Source organism: Zootermopsis nevadensis, unplaced genomic scaffold (genome assembly GCF_977971745.1).
Source record: "Zootermopsis nevadensis isolate Lab colony 2312 unplaced genomic scaffold, Znev_1.0 Znev_ptg000050l, whole genome shotgun sequence".
Taxonomy (NCBI): domain Eukaryota; kingdom Metazoa; phylum Arthropoda; class Insecta; order Blattodea; family Termopsidae; genus Zootermopsis; species Zootermopsis nevadensis.
In genome coordinates, this window is record NW_028259182.1 from 2,004,007 (window position 1) to 2,028,997 (window position 24,991).

Genomic DNA, 24,991 nt, shown 5'->3' on the forward strand with positions numbered 1-24,991 from the left:
TATACAGCGGCAAACTGCAAAATGAAATTAAGATTCACGCAACTAGTTTATTTATAAGAACATATTTGAATTAGAATTAATATGTAAAAACTTTTAAGGGTTGTTCATAATATAAAATTAATTGTTTTTGATAACGGAGGTGTTGTACATCCTTACATTTAAATTCTAAAACAGAACTTCTTGAGAACATTAATGAAACCCAGTGGTAAATGTCCTTTAATTTAGAAATAACATTAAATTACGTACAGATAAAATATCTGTAGTTTCCACTAAAGCCTGAAATGGAACTATTAAACATGAGTCATAAAGCTGAGAATCCCTTAACAAGACTACCATTTCAACAGTATGAAAGGACCTTACAGTCCTTTAATCATTATCTCATAAGGTCAAAAATCGCTTGTCAGCATTACCACGGCAGCTGTTATAATAACAGTACACACAAACGTGACGGACATCGTTCATTATATTATTTTATAGATAATTAAAACTCAAACTCTTCCCTGTTGATATGTCGGATAGGTTACAAGCCATTGTGAACTGAGTTCAGTGACTGTGAAGGTGATATTCTGGCTTAATGTGCAGTGATTACTTGTAGGCAGATTCTATGGTTTCGGAGAAAGACAAGTCTCCCATCTTCAGCTCTGAAGATTGAGGCGGCATGTTCTTTTTTTTCAAATCTTTATCTACTTATCTACGCAACGTTACAACGGAGAAGACCAACATCGAAATCCTGACTTCCTTACCTCATTTGTCTTCATAAATATTTATTTATTATATTTTATATTCATGTTTATATGTTAAAATTATCCCGCTGTCCTAAGCTTACTTCATCCCTTTATTGATTCCTTGCAGATTGAACACAATTTTTTAAAACCCAGAAAAAAATAAAAAGTTTCACATATTTTGTATAAAATCAGCAGATTTTTGAAATTGTGCTTCAGGATTCTTCCCCCTTTGTAACAACATTTGCGAAAGCGGGGTTGTTGCTAAAAAATGAGGCACTGGCAATTAAAGGGTCCTATGTCACTATAACAAGTCTCGCATTTCGGTTATCTGATGACGCCTTCCTCCCTGAACAGGAGCTCCACAATTACGTTCGGGAACACTGCTCGTCGCATCGCTTCGCTTTGTTCTCAGCTGTCAAAAAATAACATTCTCTAAACTATAAACAACTTTTCCAGCTCAATTATCTTGCCGAGACAAACTACAGAATATATCTCGTGACCAAGTACCACTATTTTCATTTCTACATCAGCACTAAAATTCCATTTGTGTTATTCTTTTGGGTACATTCGCTCAGATTCTCAACATTAAAAATGGTTGCCGCGTATATTGCATTTCATGATTCTATCCGCTCACTATAACCACACACATGAAAATCAAATCGAAGTTCAGTTAACTGCACGAGCTCGAGTCCTTTCCATTGGCTAATAGTCGCCCAGCTGGTCAAGAAATTCTTAATCAGAGAAGTCAAGTTCACACACAAGCATAAATCCTACTTAATTATGGTCCACTTTAATATTATCCTTATATTAATCCTAAGTCTCTTCCCTTCAGTTTTCTCAATATAACTTTGTACTCATAGCTCATCTCCCACACGTATGCTACTATTATATATTTATTTAGTGTTCTGTCTGAGGACAGGTCCATATGAACAGGATCCTTCCATCCTTTTCTCGGACTGGGACCTGTTCATATACGTTCTTGGCAGATGACCCAGAAGTGGTTTGCCATTGCCTTCTTCTGTGTGTGAATGGAGTAATTGTTGGGATGCCACGGAGAAACCGGGGAAGAAGCCCCCGGAGGAAAACTCCGTGTTGCCTAGACCACAACCTTGCCCAACACAAGTTATAAATTCGGGCACCGCCGGGAATCGAACCCGAGACCCCAGGATTACAAGGCCAGCGTTCTAACCTAACCTAACCTACCCTATTATTTATTTATTTAGTGTTCTGTCTGACGACAGGTCCATATGAACAGGATCCTTCCATCCTTTTCTCGGACTGGGACCTGTTCATATACGTTCTTGGCAGATGATTCAGAAGTGGTTTGCCATTGCCTTCTTCTGTGTGTGAATGGAGTAATTGTTGGGATGCCACGGAGGAAAACTCCGTGTTGCCTAGACCACGGCCTTGCCCAACACAAGTTATAAATTCGGGCACCACCGGGAATCAAACCCCAGGATTACAAGGCCAGCGTTCTAACCGCTAGACCACCGATTATCGATTAACAAATTTTCTTACTGGAAATCGAACCCCTAACCAGCCGCAAGGCAGCCAAATGTGTTTAACTCTTGCGTAAAACATAAGAACGCTTCAGACTTAAAGCAGACGTGAAGAAAAGTGGAAAATAAAATACCTACGAAAAGACAGTAGTTGTTGACAAATAATACATTGGCCAGCAGGTCACATGACGGCCGACAGCCATATTGCAGAACCAGACCCAAATCAGATGTTGTCGGTCGACTGGGGCCCTTTGTTAGTTACGTTGCGAATGTTTACTCTGGGTTAAACTGGCTTACGATTAGGTTCCACGCAGAAAATATAACATGATGACTACGTTCGGGTTCCACTAACGTACTTTTCCCACAGACTATAACAGTAGACAAATACAAATACGATTTTGTGGTACTCCATCTATGAATGGAAGAATTTGGCAAACGCAAGACAAAGGCCCTACTTCCAACTAATGCTGAAAATTGTCATAAACACAGGTGCATTATAGAGCCGTATTATATTCAAATCCATGGAACATACCAAAATATACTTCTAACATTAGTTCATACAGAGTCAAATGTGGTCACTGAATGATGTAGCTCTTTCCAGAACAGAAAAGTATAAATTGCCTGATTCAGAACGCCTGGTCCAGGGTCAGATTATGTATAACTTTCCCATCTGAAAGATAAGACTTAAAGTAAAGAAAACATATTTTTACTTACCGGTTAGACCGCCACAGCACGTAAGCGTTGAACCTGTGTTCTTATGTTGACTGAAGCAAGGTTGTTATCTGAGGAGAATCGAAGAAATGTCCTACCCACATTCCATCTCATGTCTTCATACTCACAACCCACACGTTCAATGCACGAAAAGTAATAGAAACATTTTTGAAACACAGAACGATACTCTGCTTTATAAACACACTGTATCGTGTTCTTTTTTTACCACACGCTACGGAATCGACATTACAGTTGCAGAAAATTCCCGAAGGTATTACTTATTTTATCAGGCCTTAGTACATGTCCACTTCATTACCCTATATTAATAATGTATAAAGTTCGTAGACTTCAACACGAGATGATCTTTTTTGAGGTTATGATAGCACAAATTTCAAACAGAAAGTAAATACATGTTTCGATGTAACTTGCAGTAATGAGACGAATATTAAGCATTGTTAAAGATTAAAGTACAACAAAATATATATTTGTATTACCTTGAAATGCATTTCACAATTACATTTTACACAAACAAATTCTCTCACTAACAACCTATCCACTTGTACTTACAGCCACGCCACGAAAACAAGCAATTACGACACTACTTCCCTCTAGCGGACACCGGCAGTCAGCTGTTTCCGAGTGCGTTCTGTGCTGTTCCCATGATTCGTGAGAGAGAATAAAAAAAAAGACAGGCTATAAACCAAAACAAGACAGGGTGACTATTATTCAGCTTCTACGTCTTTTACATTGAACGGAACAGAAGTAGACCGAATATTTAATCTAAGTTTATTTTACGGTAACAGGTTCCAACAAATGTAGTATTACTTACCTTAAAACTTATAGCAATAATATGAGTAGTAATAACATGGCGGTTGTGCGAATTTCTCGAGCTGGGAGAGAAAATAGTGCCATTTAATGTAAGGACATGAATACTTGTATGATGATAGAACACCGATAAATATCCAAGGTTTTTAATGTTTTATGGCAAAATATCAAACAGCAATATGGCGAAACCTATAGGCCTCGCATATTATTGTTTGATATCCTAATGTGTTGTCCTCGCGTGTAATTCGAACTGTTTAGTCCTCACTGGAAGACCTAAATAAGGATGTAGATACTTATATAAAAACTAGGAAGAATTCTCTTTGAGACTTGTTACATTCATGCGGACTTAACATGGCACCGTAAACCAAGTAATTAAGCGGACATTAACAATAAGAGAACGGGAGAAATATTTTTCTTGGATTTATCGTGACTCATAGTTCCTTCTGTGAGAGTAATTATTGTCCAAGAGAATTTTACCCCTGTCGAAAGAAATTCCTTACAATCATCTTTCGGCGTGAAAGGTGGCGAGACCAATAGAAATAACCTTTTATTAATAACTATAATAATAATAATAATAAATTCGAAAGACGCTGTCGTAAAATAAAATTATATAATACATGTGGCACGTATTAAAAATATATATATATATATATATATATATATATATATATTCCGGAAATAGTTGCTACACTATGTACCTCAGGCGCAAGGTTTATCTCAGGTACATAGAAGTAAATACCCTGTAAAATGGTTAATATCTGCAAATAATAATTCGATTCAATTCAATTCATTTATATAAGTGTTATAATAATAATAATAATAATAATAATAATACGAAATAATATAAGCAGTGATTTTATAATTTAACTCTATGTAGGACTATGTTGCAGAATGTACCTGAAGGAAAATGTAAGAATAAAAATTAAGGTTTATGAAGAAATTAGGAGAGAAATTGATTTAGGAAATGGTTATTATAATCGTGTTCAGAAATATTCAAGATAAAGAAGATTAAGTTTACGAAATATTAGGCTCTGACGCTCGTTATTACGAAATGCTACGTAGGCTCAAATAACGTCATTCATTTTAGGTAAAATTTATCTTTTTACTATCTCATTCTCGTTCACCTTTGTCCTAATATTATTGCCAGATATAAAAGAAAGAATTTTAAGCTCCTACAAAATAACACGCAAAATTATAACAACGTATAAGCGTTTGATTTCAGCTGCCAGCAACAAATGCATATTAACCGATTGAAAAGACTTGATGGCTAATTTCTATGCTTCGTATTCGGCAAATCGTAGGTTCAGGCCAGGATACTGAGATTTTTCGTAGTTTTATTCACATCTTCCAAAGAAATTTCGGTATACGACCTTAAATTGTATCACGAAAATCTTTAAATAAATTAACCATTAATAATTCGAAACCTAGCAGTCCAGGCTACTGACAGAATTGTGATATATTATTATTATTTAGTGTTCTGTCTGACGACAGGTTCATTCTTCTGCCCAAAAAGATTTCACCAGTTTTCTCTATTCTCAGCTTCTCGTTTTAAATCCTGAAACTTTATCTTCTTTCCTTGTTTAAGATCGTCAGTTAGCTCTATCAGTCTTCTTTCCAGTCCTCACTTTCCTAATTGTTATATAAAGAACAACAAATTAAGATTATATCTGCAGCAAATGAACCTTTAAATCTATAAGAAACGTTGAGTTAAAATTTATCTAAATATTGTCAACTACAATAAGCATTTCCACACTTGTATCTTCAGAAAACTCTGGGAGAGATGAACGCAGATCGGTATCTCGCAGTATCCGTTACAGTCTACCGATTGCCATTATGATGTTGTCAAATCAAGTAGACCCTATCAGAGCTGAGGACCTGCTTCTGACACATTAATTTCCCAAAAGTTAACTTTGCATTTACTAAACTCAGTAGCACGCACAATGAAACCTGTAATATTACGTCTTCTTCACCGTTAGTGTAACTTGAAATTTTCTTTTAAATCGTCGCTTATGATTGGTGGTTGCAATATCCTCTTTATCCCTCCTATATTTTTCTAACAATGTCCACGTTTTCTATTCACAATTCGTGATTGGTGGTTGAAGTATCTCGCACCGATTCTGATGTCTGTATTTAACATCAAGGCGGTTTCCCAATCCCCTCTGGTCCTCAACGTGTGATCTTTGTACCATGTAAAACACGATGCCTTAGGTTGTAAGGTGACACTCCTCGGGGTGGGGTGGGGGGTAGCTACAAAGGGCCCCGAATAGGAGAAAAAGGGACCCTTAGGGACGATTCTAGCGATGAAAAGAGAGAGGTAAAAGGAATTTTTGTACTATATAAACGCGTATTATGTACTCCAGGTAGCCTTTGTTACGTCTATTTACAAGATAAGGTGTACAAGAGGATTAGGCTGAATGGGGATGGGATCTGTGCAGTGAGGGTTTGTTACCCCTGCTGAGATGAGCTGTTTTTGCAAAAGGACAACCACTAAGGGACACAGGGCACTGATAAAACCGGTAGGACTATATCGCCTATTCATAAAGAGATCTGAGAGAGAGTGAGAAGGAAATCGGCTTCCTCTCTCCTTCCTTTTGTTTGATTCTTCCGAAGAAAGAGATGCAAGGATTTGACAGAGTGTTGAAATATTATTCGTCTCTATTCCACATTCGTGTGTTCATAAAGAATAAGATTACGTACTATATCTTTACTATTAAATATTCCGCACCCCCTCAAAATAATTCTTTTTCCACAAAAATCATGGATCTATAGTATTAAGAGGTCATAAACACTGATATAAAATTTAAACAACACTGTCTCTTTCAGTCGTGATAAATTTTGGCTGTATTCCTTCTCAAAAAAAGCTTGCAGTTGCTCAGCTGATAATGATATTACCGTTATCTAATGTTATGGAACCCAAGTTTTAAATAACGTGTTCACAAAGAACAAACCACTGACCACATTCCAAAACACCTGAACTTACGCCACATTTTCATGTTTTATTTCATTCACGTCCATCTTAATGCATCACTCGCCTAATTCGCTCTTCTGATTTCTTTACACAAATTTTGTAAACCGTTCTCATTTCCCCATTCGTGCTACATGCCCCACCCATCTCATCCTCCAGTTCACCTGAATTAACCCTGCACAGCGTAAGCTCGCCCAAATTATATCAAAGAATTCAACTCGTAGTACCACAGAAAACATTATTTTACCATCAAAAAATTAATTTAATGTTCCTCAAGGAAATATCACATCCACATATCTATTTACATGGAAAATCGTACAAAATTCATCATTAATTACTGTTCAATTAGCTGGTATATATAGTTACAATTTTGTTTACAGCGTTAATAATTGATTTAAGAATATTGCAAAGTTTGTAACGAGTTCTATTCAACTATCTGTCCTCATAATTAATTTCTCCATCCAAAACTCATATAATCTCCTCTGACTGACGACGAGATACAAAGTTTCACACCCACGTATTAAAATGACAGGTAAAATTAAAGTTTACATATTTTCATTTTTAAATTTTAGTTTAGGAAGCGTGAAGATAAAATATTCTTTTATTATTCCCTGAACTCACTTTGCAGTATATAAAGTGTTATTAAGTGCTCTTGCTGAACGCGTGATACACACCGAGTGTGTGTCGCTCCGGCCGTCTTGTCAATCCCAGACACAAATTAACTTAAATTTCATTACACAGGAACTGAGTGCAAACCACGAAATATAGGAAATTGTTACTTTGCGTTGTCCATCCGAAATACGCAGTAGGTAAGTAGCCCTAGCAAACAGTAACATCGTATACTGTCAATATATTTTAACCTTAGAGAATACCTTCACGGACAGGGTGACTCTTTTGAAGAGATATGGAAGGATGAGAATTATACAAAATTTTAGGTTAGGTTACGTTAGGTTATGTTAGGTTAGGTTATGTTAGGTTAGGCTACGTTAGGTTAGGTTAGGTTACGTTAGGTTAGGTTAGGATAGGTTAGGTTAGGTTAGGTTAGGATAGGTTAGGTTAGGTTAGGTTAGGTTAGATTAGGTTAGGATAGGATGGGTTAGGTTAGATTAGGTTAGGTTAGGATAAGTTAGGTTAGGTTAAGTTAGATTAGGTTAGGATAGGATAGGTTAGGTTAGGTTAGGTTAGGTTAGGTTAGATTAGGTTAGGATAGGATAGGTTAGGTTAGGTTAGGTTAGGTTAAGCTTAAGAATGCGGGAAATTTCTTGTCCAACTCAACGACTGCCAGTTTCTCAGCAAAGACTTCACTGCGTGGTGTTAGTTATATAATAACTATGTATCAGAGATTTTGACAGACAATTTCTAAGCGTTCTTCTGTGTTCTGTAGCAAAGACAGAGTTACTGCAATGACGACACAAACAAAAGGAATGCTAACACACGTTTGAAAGTAGCAGTCTCAGACGTAACTGATTTCGAAATAAAACATAGTTTGAGCTATTCAATAAAGCAATTGATACAACTCGAATTTGTTGAGTTAATGACTAGGAAGATAAGTGAATTGAAATCCCAGTGAAACAGCCATAAGAACACAAAAAAACAAATACATGAGAGAGAATGGTTATCAGAATTATATAATACGACTGTTTTAGATAGCTGGACATGACATCAATCAGCGCTATCTGGTGAGAATATCTCATTCCTTCGAGAGTGCAGTAGACGTGGTTTCTACAGCTATCAGCCCGCACACGACAAGTCAAGGAAATTATACCATCGTCAAAAGACAGTTGCGTCTAACAATTCAGACAACAATATAATCATTTTCAATTAAAGTATTCTTTATGAGTTTAATGAAGGTTGCGCAGAATGTTTTGAAGTAGGTTGATTACAGATGTAAATTTTTTATCACATATTTCTGGAATTAGTAAATAACAGAATGAGTGCTACTGTGTAAATTTACTTAATAAATAATGCAGTTTACGGAGATGTATGTAATGTGTGATATTATAATTTAGTTTTAATCAATAATAAAAATAAGAACGTGTATGTCTTAAAAGCATAACTCCAAGAAAGTTAATCCTTAATAAAAAATAATAATCACTGATTTGGTCAGGACATTCTTCGTCTTTTATAAAATTGTAATGTTCATTGCAGTTTTCACAAGAGCTAGTTAATGGAACCTATTCTTAGCCAGACAAATCCAATCCACACACTCAAAGACTTTATCTACAACTTAATGTTACTGTTCCATCTACATCCACGTGTCCCAGGAGATCCTTTCTATTCAGGATCTACAAGTATGATTTTGTAAGTATTTGCCACCTCTCCTAAGCGTGTTAATGCATCGTCCATCTTTTACTTTTTGATTTGATCACTGCAATAACATTAGTTTAAAAGAACAAATTATGAAATAAGATGGTTGTCTTCTGGGTTGTAGCGCCGTGTAGTCTGGTAAAATTTGCCAACGTTTCAGAGGTCCCTGCTGCCTCCATCATCAGGGCTCTGAGTATGAGACGTTGGTAAACTTCTACCTGAAGACAGCCATCTTATATTTATTCATTAGCTGTGTTTATATCAAGAATTTATGTCTTAAAAATGAGTCTACAGAAAATTCAGACAGACAAATGACATTCCGTTGCCATAATGAGGCACAAGATGTTCTGTAACCCTGCAGACCGTGGTTAGACCATTAAAACTGCTTCCTGAAATGTCAACTTACATAATAATAACTGGTATTAGGAGAGCGAGATGTGATAGGATCACGTTGTGACAGTTTCTGTCACATCCAATCACATGGCTTGTGGCGGCAACGAAGGATTCCTATCACTACAACCGATCTCCTTTAGCAACTGTCATGGCTGCCTGAGTGAAGACAACTTCGCGCTTTTCAGAACGCTGAGACAAGGAAGACGACTTTCGTAAGACCGTTACAAATCCTGTCTGATTTAGTTCGAAGCCCCTAGAGCAAAACAAGGAAGCCAAGGGAGGGGCTGAAGAAATACTAAGGTATAGTTTACTTCAAAAAAACAACAAAGCAAATTTTCCGACTAAAGCCACCGGCAATCCTCGGTCAAAATGGGTACTATAATAAAAACAGGTGTGTTATGATGATAAGACGAATATTATTTCAGTGATGATAAGTAAGAGATGATTCCAGGGACAAAAGAATTTAATTAGGAACATCAGACAACGTCTGGTCGAAGTTTACTAACGTTCATCATCAGTGCGCTAAAATATTTTTCATACTAACTTTAATTATCCCTTTAAATCCTAATGATAACTAGTCTCCCTGGTTTTAATAACCAATATTTTTTGCATTTTTATTTATGAATTTCCTATGATTCCCCGTGTAAACAGCGATTATTTCAATAAACAGCGTTGACAAATTCATCTTTCTAGTAACGAGCTGTGATGTTCTCTTTGCGATACGGAATAAATTCTTAAATATTATTTAGGTGATCTGTTTTAAAAGCGTAATCTGATCGAGGAATCTTGAAACCGTGCAGTGTATTGTATTATAAAATTATGCATTTAAACAAAACTGTTTACACTTGAAAGGATACTAATGCCAAACACAACCACAGCTCACCGTAGACCAACAACGGGAATCAGGCTATTGGACATAAAATCTAATTATTCAATTTAATACACCAACTCCTGTGAAATTAACGTCCAGTGAGGTGTTACATAAGCATGGCTTTGTAAAGTGCATACTTTATATGCTCTGTAGAAAACCATAGTCTTTTGAATTGTATTATATGAATTAATTTGTTTCGCCACTGATGATGACCTCTTGAGGTCGAAACGCGTTTGGCATTTGTGTCCTTTCAAGTGTAAACAGTTTTGTTTAAATGCATGATTTAATATTATCGAGGAGATTATCCAATATATTTCAAATATTCTGAATGTACACTGCGCGAATCCAGGCCATTGACAGATTTTTCATGATTTTCTCAGTCACTACATAATATGTAGGGGTTAGCATCCAAATAGTTTTTGAAAAATATATGGCGTAATTAAATAAATTAGGAGTTTTTTATGTATAAGTTTATATGTTATCGCCCTGACGTTAGGGGCTAACTGTACTTCTGAAACGTCTGTAAACATCAATCAGATTACACGTTGCAATACCCTACATGAACATCTGGTCTATTTAACAATCAGGATGTGTCTTGACTACATGAGTGACTATGAGCTTGTATCGAGGAACATTTTACTTACAAACCCAGTGCATCTGCAGTCGTTCCTATCACGTGTTCTGCAGTACTGCAGCTGCCAACGCTGCCCTGTAATCTATGCAACCCCCTTCCACCCGTCGCCATCTTGTTCCCATTATCTGAACGAGATGCTATATTTCTAACCCCCTTCAACCACCCTCAGATGTAGTTTAGGCTGTCTCCAAATGTAAGGACAGTGCAGATGTTTACACTGAAACAGAACCTACATTTCTTAACTTTAATACGGACAATTTCGTGATCAGATCGAGTGAAGAAATTAAAGAATGTATACTTAAATAGAATATAATACAAGCCAAAACAACATTTAAAAATATGACGTGAATAAAAATACTCTTTCTTAATACGCGGTTCGATTCTGCACAGGAGAATCGTTATACGAGAGGTTTGCCTACGTGTGAATGACTTTGTATATCGAAAAAAGCGTAAAACGTTCTAATGTCCGCGTATTTTCTAAGTGCTACACCGTGAGGTACCCAAATTCCTCGTGCTTGGTGTCAACATTTTAGAGAGTCCGTGAAACTGCGCGCGCAACTCCCGCGGATAAGATATTGATTGCTCATGTGATATTTAAATAGAATCGCGGATGTACGAAAAGCATACAGCGAGGGTTATTTGTTTTAATTATGGGACAGTTGTCTCAGACTTGAGTTGTGATTGAAATCCTAGCCTGATGGATCGACACTTGGCGAGGCCTGTGTTTTTGAATAGCAACTGAAGACGATAGAAAATCAAAAGAAAAATACGACGTAATGATTCTCATCACATTTCGTAAACTAAAAGCTAAGGGGACAAATGAAAGAATATGAGATAGAGGTCAAATGACTTTCAGTAGAATGAAAGCCAGAACATGGAAGAATATTAAGAAGTTGCCTGTTAACTGCAGAAAATAAGAACGAGTTTTAAAATCCAGATCAGTACAGCTACATTAACTCAATGAGCCCAACATTCGTCCAAATAATATATAAAATTTCAGTGCGTACCTCAAAGAAAACACAACTCGTTCACCGTCACAAAATTCGATTTGTTAAATTTTTGCAAGGAAGTAATCCCTGCGAGAATTATAGCAGACCACGAACACAAATGCTTACTGATTTTTGAAGGAGGTGGTACGTATTGTTCTCACTAAACTTTTAATGCATCCTACAACACGTAATATGGTGCAATTATTTAAGATTTAAACGGGGTTTACACAGTATAAACACTTGGCCTCATTCTACCTTAAAGACCAGTTATGTGATGTCGGTTTTAAGATTAACAGAACCTTAAGGACCTCTGACATTTGTTAGTGGTTGACTATGACATTGGCTGAAACTGCCCAAAGAGTGACCTCTCCTACCAGACGTATTAATAAGTTAATATAACTAGTCTGTATAGTACATCGAGAATCAAAAAAGATTTAATTTTAAATTCAGACTGGAGGTCAAAAAGGAACATTTGAAACAGTCCTTTCTCCCCATTCTCAACCCCCTCCACTCTACGTCTGCAACAATACTTGCTAAATGAGGAGGAGGTAACTGGGGACTCCCCTCCCCCACACACACACACCCGTTACCATGACAACCGAACTTGTCTCATATGGACCTCTGGACGAAGTTGACAACATCTTATAACGAGATACAGAGAGAAATTGAAAGAGAAGGTTCCTGAAAACGTTTAATTATTCAACAAATAATAGTCTCCTGATAAATGCCGATAATTGTAACAAAAATGATAATTATGTTATTATTAGCTATAATAATAATAGCAACTTGCAGCGAATCGAGTTCAAATGTGAAAGTCAAATGTATGGGTCTTTCTGAATTTGCTATAGGGAACTTCTTAAAAATGTCGACTTACAAACTGAGAAGAAAATGGGAGAATATAATTAAGATATTTTTATTATTATTATTATTTAGTGTTCTGTCTGACGACAGGTCCATATGAACAGGATCCTTCCATCCTTTTCTCGGACTGGGACCTGTTCATATACGTTCTTGGCAGATGATCCAGAAGTAGTTTGCCATTGCCTTCTTCTGTGTGTGAATGGAGTAATTGTTGGGATGCCACGGAGGAAATCTCCGTGTTGCCTAGACCACGGCCTTGCCCAACACAAGTTATAAATTCAGGCACCGCCGGGAATCGAACCCGAGACCCCAGGATTACAAGGCCAGCGTTCTAATATCTAAAGGAAATTAGAATTAAAGATAAAACTGTATTCTGTAATAAGATTTGGTGTTTTTGAGTTAGATTCATAATAATTGCATTTGGTGTATTTTACAGACATTCTGGAAACGATGGTGAAGGGCACGGATATAGGATCTTATAGTCTGAGCCTAATTCTGCTTCATAACAGAACCTATGCGATTCACTTGAGAAGGCGAAAAGGATTCACAAGGTTGTCTTTGTGGTGATGATATCTACACTTTGAGGTTAAGGAACCAAAAAAAGATCACAGAAAAAGATGTTTAAATGTTAAAATCATTAAAAAAAACAGTTCACGTGACTTATTCATCCACTCGCTCGTAAATATATTGCAGATCCAACAAAATTCTTCATCAAATATTTAAATAACACAAGACGTTTCTTAGTATAAATAGTTATGGATTTTCGTCTTTTAAATATTAATAAATACAAAAATAAAACATTTAGTTTTAGTGTTTCTCCTTTGAAGTTTCTTCAGCAGGCGTATTGACATTTTTTAATAAAATGTTAGAACGTGTAAAATTGTAGCAAAATAGAATTCGCTGTAAGACTTGTACACATTCGTTTCTTGCAGCCAATATGAATTTTAAAGTTTTCGTGGCGGTGGAAATTTGTTATATTGTGGTCTAACCGCTACAAGACTGGAAGACGTTATGACGCAAATGAAAACAATCCAAGCAAATAAAGCCTGTTTACAATTCCACGTAATTTTCTCTCTTATACATACTTTAATATTGTTTTCCCACTTGCATTTACATCTTCCAATTTACATTTTCCTTTGAGGTTTTCTACTATTATTTGTAAATTTCTCATCGTTGTCGCAAGTGTTACATTTTATATCTCATTTCATCCATCCTGATTTTATAATCCTGATAATATTTAATCAGAGTCAGTTGGCTGGTCATTCACTGCTCACAAACGCATACTTCAATGACTAAGAAACCTCCGGGAGGAGGCCGCGAAGACCCGCACTGCGTTGTAGTGCCACAGGAAGAAGATTTCGTACAGTATAAGTTACGAAGAGACACAGTGGTCTAGCGTATAGAACGCTGGCCTTGTAATCCTGGGTTTCGATTCCCGGCGGTGCCCGAATTTATAACTTGTGTTGGGCAAGGCCGTGGTCTAGGCAACACGGAGTTTTCCTCCATGGCATCCCAACAATTACTCCATTCACACACAGAAGAAGGCAATGGCAAATCACTTCTGGATCATCTGCCAAGAACGTATATGAACAGGTCCCAGTCCGAGAAAAGGATGGAAGGATCCTGTTCATATGGACCTGTCGTCAGACAGAACACTAAATAAAATAAGTTACGAATCACCTTATTATGTACTTAATTCTGTCCTGTTTTTGTTTTCTCTCTCTCGGGTCCAAATATTCTCCAGTGCAATTTGTGTTCTCTCCCATTAAGATGAGGAACCAAATTATCTTTAATGACGTACGACGTGATGAGAAATCTTTAGTCTGTGTAATATCTTTACGAGATATTCGTCTTCCTTGCAACTGATTTGTTTGTGGATTAAATGAATGTTTGGATCTTATACATTGAGCTGTCAAACGGCGAAGCATCTGGAATTTTTTGGATACTTGGAAACTGAATACACGTTTCTGCCTTCTTTCTCTGTGCGTGTTGAAAACAGTGAGGGACCAAGTAGGCAAGACCGAGTGCTCAGAGAAAAGGCTCGTGTTACAACCCTAATACAATTGTAGGACAGAAGGACAACTGCAGGGTAACGGGACTGGAACAAGTAAGTTCGACAGCCCTTTGTACAGGGTTCAGTACCCTCATCGATTCTTGTGGCTGCATTCACTTTGCAAAAACATTTCCAATGTCTCTTGTGATGTAGGTCACATTTCAGCCAAGCGAGCTGTCGGCCAACTTCTGTGCAAATCTTTCAGGTTCACTGGTGTCAGCATCCGATCTACGATTTAGAGACAGCTCAATCAAACTACCAATACTCCGATATCGTTTCGAGGAAGAAATTACATTTAAGAATGTTTGTCACAGTGTCCACAAATTTCGACAACAGAACCACATCGTGACAACTCATCAATTAAGAATGTGACAATATTACGCGATCATCACCCTGATGGTGGAAGCAGCAAGTACCTATAAAATGTGTGTAAACTTCCACCACATTAAACGGTGTTACATCCCAGAACGCAGTCTCACACACCCGTGGCCGTGAAATCTAAAATATAAATCAGACCATCTAAGTTCTTATCACCAAATTTGGCCATTGACTTTGTGCTTTCATCTGTTTTATTCCTACTGCGTACAGTAATTTATAATTCAATTCAACAACTGGCGTCACACCGCAAATTTTCTGCATATAGAAATTTGGTACATTATCCTCTTCAGATATAAGATAGTGTAGTTGCGTCATATTGTGAATTATTAAATTAAAATTAAATTATTTGGTTATTCCGTCAAATCACAATGTATTTAAAATAAGATAATTAAAATAATTAAATTATCATTCTGTGTTCCATATCGAATAATCGATTGGAATTACTGAGATGGATATTCATGTTAGTTATGAAGTCTGTAAAGACAGATCCCAATCAGGTTTATACCCAATCATAAGCTATGGTAATAATGATTCAAATGAACTCAGATTAATAATTGCTTACAGTAAATCACGTTCAATTTTTAAAAGTTACAATAATAAACGAACTTTGTTAGCTTTCAAAAGCGTTCTTTCTTGTTAAAATATGATGGTAAAATGGAGGTCTGTTCACGAATTCTTGTACAAGAAAATTTTATACCTTTCTTATGGCATCAGTGATTGTGACCTGAAGGTGAAAGGTTGTGCTTACGCAAAATCCTAATTTCTTACAAAATTTTCATCTATGTTTAGAAACAGCAGTCGGTTCATTTGTCCCGACGCACAATGCTGGATTGTCTGATTTCTATTAGACATTGGTAAAAGGATATTGAATTGAATTTCAGAAATATTCGCTACAAGATTTGTTAATCGTCTCATGCACATTGAATGTAGTCCTACGACCTTATTAATGATAAAAACACTATCAGAAGTTATACAAGCACATTTTTAGAAAAAACTCAAAAACAAATGGAAGAAATTATTAAAAGATTTTAGTAAAACATTATTTGGTTAATAGCAATTAAGACGCACAGAATCTGTCTCAATCGAGATTTTTATTAATCGATTCTTCTCCTCTCATTACCATCAATATAAATGATTACTCCATTAATCAGTTTTACTTGGAAATTTCATTAACAAATGGTTTTATAAATGAGAATATCTATTACAGAATTACCATGATATACGACTGAATTTAAAATTACTGGACATTTACTGAAAGGGTAGTTACAGCATTATAATAATATTATTTTCAAGAAATATCATTCTTAAAACGACTAAAAAATTTTTAAACTAACAGCGACCCTCCATTACAGCATACGAAGCAACACAATAAGCTTCTGGGGGACTTAACCTAGTTACAGACTATCCACCCAGCAATAAAATTAACCATGACTGTTCGCTTATTGGCCGCTTTTACAATAGAGTTTTTATCGGAATCTCATTGGATGGCAACAACAAACAACTGACAGACAGACGGCGACTCATAAAGACTTTCTTTCAACAATTCGTGACGCTGCTGTCAAGTTCTTATTTCATTCCTGACCGCTAGTCCGCGCTACTTTAACCGTGAATGTTTTTGATACGTTAAACCCAACACAAGAGACCATTCTGTATGCTACATTTTTTTATTTTCATGATCCCCCTAAGTCATTAAAGTTTGTTCTCCAACCATCGTGCTTTCTTCAACTTCTTTTGTGTAAGTTGACGTAATTTTTCTTTCTTTAAGGGTACGTGTCCTATCCCTCTCCGTCTTCCGATCCTATTCTTGTCCACCATTACGTTTCATTCTTTTCCGTCGTTCTATCGTTGTGTCTTCCCTTCTCTTTGCCACTCATTTTCAATTTTTCCATGGTTCTCATTTCTTTTAGTAACTTCGTGGCTATTCTTGGTCCTTGTTTCACGTGCTGGGGCATTAGACTTATTCTACACTGGCTCCTTTCACTAACAAAATAGAACAAATGCCTTTAGAAATTGAGATTCACTCAGTTAATCAAGAAATTTATCTACCCATAAATTCATTATTTTGCCCACAACAGCTCACCACTGGTTCCTGCCCTAAGCCAGTTGATTACAGTCCAAAAAATTCTCAACCTCTTTAAAATATATTTTAATATTATCTTGAAATTCAAGCCTAGGTCTCTAAAATGGTCTCCTCCTTTCAAGGTTTTCCTTCCAAAATATTCATACACATACGTGCATTAATATATGCTATTACTAAATTTTACAAGTCTGTAGTTTTTAAATGAAATTAAATCAACTGGCAAGAAATAAAGTATAAAATATAAAATTTTAAGTGCCACTTAAGATTTCAACTTAAGGTAAATCTTCGGCCTTTTTTCAGAAAACGTGAAGTATTTACATGCAGTGTCCATAGGTTATTCAGAGAGTTGAATCTAACAAGTAAGTCCCTCGCTCAGCAAAACGTGAGTTGCAGCGAGGACTATGGAATTCTCCTCGGAGTTTTGTCGTGACTTCTATTATAGGTCTATTATCCATTGTTTCCACTCCTCCTTATGAAGTAGCTACTAACAGATTTGGATCCAACCAGTAATACTACGTATTGCTGTAATTCATCTTTACGTAAGAGTGATACAACTGACATGCAATTTATGTCAAGACCGCCTTATTTGTCTGTTCATTGCAAAGTGACTGCGATGGCGGAGATCAAGGTCCACACTCTGCACGAACACAATTCATTTCTTTTGTTCCACGGCTCTGTACCACATCCAGTTTACAACAGTCTGTTTTCCGGGGGGATAATGCAGACGGAGCGCGAAATTGAGCATAAATTTTGAACTAAATCTTAATAAATATTACTTGAACATAAACTGCTCCCAATTTCTTCCTAAAAGTGATTTAGATTTTTTAATAGAATCTATATTTATATTCCGTATATATTTCGTACTGCAATTTATTAATTTAACACAAATAATACTTTGTTTCCTGTGCACTTATTTGCAAATAATACATAATAACAGAATCTTTTTATGAAATTTAAATTTTTCGCCACATAAATATAATATCATGAACATAGACAGAAAGCTTACATGTTCTATTCAAGTTAAATATCTCACGTGTTTCTTAAATTTTACTGACGACGTCTGATAAAGCTAAATTTCTACCCAGCTCGTTCGCCCTACCTGTCGACTTACGATTTCTTTTTATGGGACTACATGAAAATCCAAGATTTTCATCCGGCAGTCTTAAATGATCTCAAATAGAGAATTTATGAATACATCAATTCCACACCGTCGCCCATGTTAATGCAGTTAATGGAAAGTGTTATGAATCGAGTGAATCAGTCTTGACAGACGACTTCGGACGGGTGTTATTTTTAAAAAGTAGCTTCGGTATAACGTTCTTCAACAAAAACAAACATTTTTCTTTAAGTTTAAAAATTAAATACCTTATGTCTGTATTTCTTTTATTTTTGAAGATTATAAAAAAAAATATCTCCCAACCAACCCGGATAATCGGGAGTAAAGTCACTTCAGTCCTGTGCCCGAGAAAAACAATTCGCCTTTAATTACAATTCCTTTGAAAAGTGGGAACGAAGAGGGAACACCTGGAGGAATACTGATGGTTTTATCACCTAATTTCTCCAAGCTGCTTTAATATATATAACATACTTTCAACCTTCATATTATCAGATCAGGCAGAATTTAATAATTTCAATCGTAGTTTTTATTATGCATGTAACACGAGTTCTACTGTTCATTTCCTCTCCAGTTTGACCACAAAGAAAATTTATGGTTTAATTATGACGCTCTATTAGATTGTAGCGCCGTGTGGTCTGGCAGAAGTTTATCGACGTTTCAGTGATACTTGCTGCCTCAGTCATCACCCTAATGTTGGCGGTAGCAAGGACCACCGAAACATTGGTAAACTTCTACCAGACTTCCACAAGGCGCTACTACCAAGAAGACAGAAATTTTCGTGGTCACAGATTTGATAACCTCAAATCCTAGTTTTTGGTTTTAGTATGATTCTGAGATTAAACAACCTTTGTTTGCATAAACAATATTAACCCACTGTTATTTTTAATATAGATGCGCTGTCTTTGATTTGGGAAGACATTTTCAAATAGACAATTATTTAGACGAACCTCGTATTTCAAAACATTGGTTGGTTATCAAAATACCATAAACATTGTACAGTAGCAATTTCTAATGTGTATATTACAAAATATATAAAATGTGTCACTAAAGTTTAGAAATAATTTTCGTCGCGAAAACTTGACATCCCGGGAACATAAGTAGCTACTACGAAGCTTGGTTTAGAGACTACAAATGAAGTTTTATGTCCAATATGTATTCAGAATTCACAGTGGAAAATATGAATGACAGGCGATACGTGAAATTTGAAATAAATTAATTGTTTCAAACCGATAAATAATTAATAATAAAATAATATTAGCGGCTGTGGTTACTACGTTTATGTTTTCACTCCACAACACGATTCACAACCCCCAAAAACGATGACGTAAATAAGTAAACACAAGTTACTTTGAAACCTAGACTTTTACTAAATATTTCAGATTTTAATGTGATATTTTAAAATTAACTGATTAGCAGTACTTAAAGATAAAACACATAGCTATATACCTGCAGAATTTTTCAGTGCTTATAAAAGTTGTTATCAAAAGAATAGGCCAATTTCAAATACATTAAAAATGACCTTGAAATTAAAGCAGCTTGGAATATACAAAATATAATCGAACACATTAATACGTTTCGTCCGGACAAATTTTGCTGTATTTTACATAAAAGAAAAAAAAACACAATATATTTTGCCTCTTGTCAAATATACAGGTTACAGCTATTTCACATTTTTCTTCAAAGACACTTACAATATACTTATTATTATTACCTATATTTTATTTTTTTAATATCTTGTTTTCAATGCTTCATTTTCGTTACTGTTGCCTCTCACATATATTTCGTAGAAATACTTTATGCGTACATGTTCGTGTTCATCCTTCTCTACAAGAAAACACTTATCATTTTATTTATTAAAACAAGGAAAGCGCTTCAAAATATAATTATCTTCTGGAAAAACTTGTGACGATTAGCCGAGACTTCGTGTTGCAAATATTTTAGTGTCCCATATTTATATAATAATTATAATATATATAATTTTTTACAGTACATAAATAAGACCACTTTCAAGGAAACCACTTTCATAACAACTGAAAACGAGAAGAACTGCATTTTATTTTTTTGTGTCTTTCGACTCGATTAACTACCAAAATAATTAGTAACAATCACATTGTTACTTCTTCCAGGCCAATGAGATAGAAACATAAAATACGTATTTATTACAGAAAATAATTTTTTGCACCCATTTTTAAAAACGGTTTTTATTTATCTAAATTTGTAATTCTGTCCTGATGTTCGTATTTCTTTTCTTGGCGGCAATGATCTGAGAAAAGCATTTTGTGTATCGATAATTATATTAAAGGAATTAAAATAATAATACCCTGTTTCGTTGGAATACAGTTATGCGGATATGTTGCTATATTATATTGTAATGTATTCCGAATTTTAATTCTGACTTCCATGTTTCATTTAGAGAACTATTTAAAACTGATATGTGCCATACCTATGCTTATATGAAGGATGAAATTTCAATCAGAAGCAGAAAACAGACGGGGAGAGCTTTAAAAAATTCGTATGACGACTAATAACTGTATTGCAATTTAATTATGCTTATTTAAATAATTTTACAATCAAGTCGTTATGTAGCTACATTGTCTCTACACTTCATTGTATAATTTCATCATTATATCTTGTCCATTTTGTAAATAGCTTCTCGATAAATATCTAAAATTTTAATTTCTTGGCAGAAAAGAGACAGACAATAATTTAATTTCTACTGAAAATAATGAAACATTTGCAAGATAATTCTACTGACGCACTAATATCTGTGTATTTTGTGTATAATTATATTTTTCTGATGTTAGAATGTATTTTTTTCAGTTATGTTTCGTTTTATTCATTTCGACTGGAAAATAGAACTCTATCTGTGACAACACAAAGGAAAAAATATTTAACAGCATAACATTCAGTTCACACATAACGTTCACATAACATATGACATGCATTCGTCTTTTTTTTTGAATTGTTCATCTGGCGTGCTGCCAACCGCCCAGCAAGGGAACACGTACACTGATATTTATTTTATAACTCCCTATACTTTACATTAGTTATAAAAGAGAAATTAAAGGTTACCGTAAAATATTCGTTTTGTTAACGCATTTCCTGTGTAAAATTAGAAATATTACTTACTTCCTCTTAATAAAACAATTGTTTCTTACTAGACAAACTTTTATCGTAATATCAGGGGCCAAGTTGTATCTGTTTATTAACCGATCACACGAATACATTGTGAATTTGCCTGAAAAATTTTAAAAAAAAATTTATTTAAAGTACAAAGTAAGAAGTGAAGCCAGAACAGAGGCTGAGTGTTAGCTGTGTCAGCCCGGCTAACACATTTGACACATTCCGCCCCCGGAAGCAACAATACCAATTCTTCACAACACTCATTTCGCTCTAACTTTTGGAAACGACAAGTTTACTACAGCTTCAGTAAATTTCAATATTGCGATCGGTTTCAAAGAACATAAACCAAAAAGAACAATATTATTATTTATACCAGTAGGCAGTATCACGTCGTGTTTAAACAGCAGTTTTTCCGGTATAACCGTTCCAGTTGCTTTTAACATTTTATTTTGGTCTGTTCTTTATTTAAATATTACCTTCACACAACAGTTTATTCTATGAGATGAAATCAAAACTGTGATTTTGTCAGTTTGTACAAATAGGTACACACACACACACACAAACACACATACTTACAGACACAACAGTATTTATATTACACGTTTTGTAAAAACGTTCATTTGAAATCGTATTACTACTCCCATATTACAAACAGGGATAAAATCTTCATCACATACATGTGTTCGTTATCTGTAATTAAGGACGGTAACTCAGAAGTCCAACGAATAAAGAGACATCTACGATAAAAATGGGAAACATCACTATTAATGACAACTGTAGATGCTCATTTTATTAATTTATTGTTAAAACTTCCACAATCATAACTCTTGTCACTTTACTTTCAACAAAATTTCTCTTTAAGAGGTGACTCTGATTGTCTTTGTATTTTCACAAGCACAGAAACAAGAATTGATTTATGTCGTTACAACTGAAGTTCGTCTCTCATTACTTATATCATAATAATATATTCTCGATTTTTTTTTTCATCTTCGTTAAACCGCTGGCCAAACACTGAAACAAGGAGAAAAGCAAAATGTCAGTGACTCGAATGTTCCATCTTCTCTTCGTTAGTTTCTCGGCCTTTACTCACCATAAACACTGCTTGATATTCTGCACCACTAGAAGTTAAGGACGGACAGAATTATACCAATTTACGTGCTGCTAAAGAACTCCGGTCTACTTTTATTTCGAAGAAGTGTCACGAACGTGATGAATTGCTTTACAAGTAAGTGGCTGGACCACTAATCCTTGCCATGTGCTGTTCACGTGGTTACACGAAACATTAAATGATTCTGTTCCGCTGCATTGTTAGCAGCAAGTGACACTTTCACGTGTGAAACATTGGGAAACGTTCATAAAGTCAAACAAAACGGCACAAAACGTTTTTTTTATTAAGACCTGTTTTCGGAACCTGCATCGGAAACATAAAGGCTCTTTCACAAAGTCAGAAAAGAAAACGAACGTAGTAACTGTTTGCCAATGAAACACATTTTGGTGCAATATTGATGTTATTACTTCCCAGGCCAACAATATTCATACAATACGAATGAAAACAGAAGAACATTGCCTAACCTAACCTAACCTATCCTAACCTAACCTAACCTAACCTAACATAACCTAACATAACCTAACCTAACATAACCTAACATAACCTAACCTAACATAACCTAACCTAACCTAACCTAAAATATCCTAACCTAACCTAACCTAACCTATCCTAACCTAACCTAACCTAACCTAGCATAACCTAACCTAACCTAACTTCTAAGATAGATAAAAGCAGTGTGATATTAACGGAGTTGTTCCCTTTAGAAATGCCAGTTTTATAATATGCATATCAAGCATATAGACTACTAGCACAGTATCACAAACATTCAAAGGAAAACACAAAATCAGCTAATAAAAGCAGAAATGACCAAGCCATTTAAGTGAAAACAATATATTAATGGCGTTTGGGAATGGGCAATTATTTAAAGCAAAGCTATTTTTAATTTGAACGAACGATCCATTTACGAAAACGGGCACTTGGATTTCAACAACTGCTTGTAAAGCAAATGTGGTGTCATAAATCTAATTGGTGCTCGAAGAACATAATTCAAAATACATAATTTGAAACGTTTGAGGTAGAACGAATAAAAATTGATCCAGCAAAGCGTAATATAAAATTCCTCTCAAGTTACACTGAACCACATATGCAAGATTCCATGACTCAAAAAAGGTCATTGCTACTTTTGTGAACTGTTTAAAAAAAAGAGAGACACTCACGTTAGAAGTCCTTGGTTCGCGTCTGGTTGGTACCAGGAGTACTGGGTCATGTAGCCGGGGTGTGTGTGGTGATGAGGGTGGTGTGCAGCTGGATGGTGTGCCGGCGCTGTCGGCTTCATATCCCAAGACACAACAGGCGGAGAACCTGACATCCCGTGAGGGGCTTGAGGCGACATGTCGCTCACGGGGGTTGAAGACGGCGTCGGTGTCTGCGGCTGGTTTTGGTGGCCTACGTGGGGTAGATACCCCCCTGGACTATGCTGGCTTCCGGACGAAGACCCACCGCCTCCTTTAAAAGATACAGACGTCTACACTTAAGTCTCGTGTTTCAGTCAACACCTGAGACACCCTTCACGCAAGTCCGTTGTCTGTTTGACGAGTGTCACAACCCCTGAGCCGTTAGTAATATTTGTAAAGTTAAAGCAATTTATCGATCAATTAAACATTTCGCCTTAACTAACGGTCTAAGGACATGTTCTTATGTGCCAAATGAAGATAGATTATAAGCTACACGCTCCATTACTGTAGAATAAGCCCTGGATAAGAGTTTTTATGAGCCCCAGAGCAGACCCGGACGAGTTAGAAAAAATAAAATCTTCATGTATCTGCCAAAAATAGGCTTAATAATGATTTTTCTTCTATATCTAAAATAATTATAACATTCACTACAAAGTAATATAATAAAGAAAGTAGGGAGACAACGTTTTTCATAATTTAGATCAAAAAGTTAAATAACATGAAAAAAGTTTTCGGTTAAGATAACTTGTAAAATTGGTACACACTTCACTGTCGACATAAAACTCTTAAAATGCAAGATTTTAAATCTAAGAATTATTTATAGGCATGTCATATTAGATTAATATCATCGGCTACATTCGCCATGCGATGTTGTTAATCAGTTACAGGTATATCCTGCCAGGTATCTAACAGGAAGCGTCCTCACTGACAATCCTAAGCCAATTCCTACTAGTAAAAATTATGGAATACAGTTCGTTGAAGCGAAAAGCAAGTTTCGTGAGTGGGGGACTTAACTACCAATTTGTACAAAAGCAGAGGAAGTTGACGAACACAATTCTATGAATGAAACCACTGTGGTTTGAATTTCCTATTGTTTTGTGAATGAATGCACGCCGTGAGGGAAAAGGCTTTACTCTGTCGTGGGACTCTGGTTTGGCTAATTCAAGATACATTCTTC

General features: G+C 35.7%; 1 protein-coding gene across 6 annotated transcripts in view; it reads right to left on the reverse strand.

Annotated features, from left to right (window-relative positions):
* Nucleotides 1–19,977: 19,977 nt before the first annotated feature.
* Dll (homeotic protein distal-less) overlaps nt 19,978–24,991 on the reverse strand; it is a 204,664-nt gene continuing 199,650 nt past the window's right edge. For 5 of the 6 annotated variants that reach the window (XM_087361098.1, XM_087361099.1, XM_087361101.1 and 2 more), the window contains 2 exons: nt 23,797–24,085; nt 19,978–22,542 (listed from right to left, as the gene is read on the reverse strand). In XM_087361098.1, coding sequence (XP_087217224.1) covers nt 22,524–22,542; nt 23,797–24,085 — 308 coding nt within the window. In that variant the 3' untranslated portion in view covers nt 19,978–22,523. The remainder of the gene's footprint in view (nt 22,543–23,796; nt 24,086–24,991) is intronic. The other variant, XM_087361100.1, reaches the window with a different exon arrangement.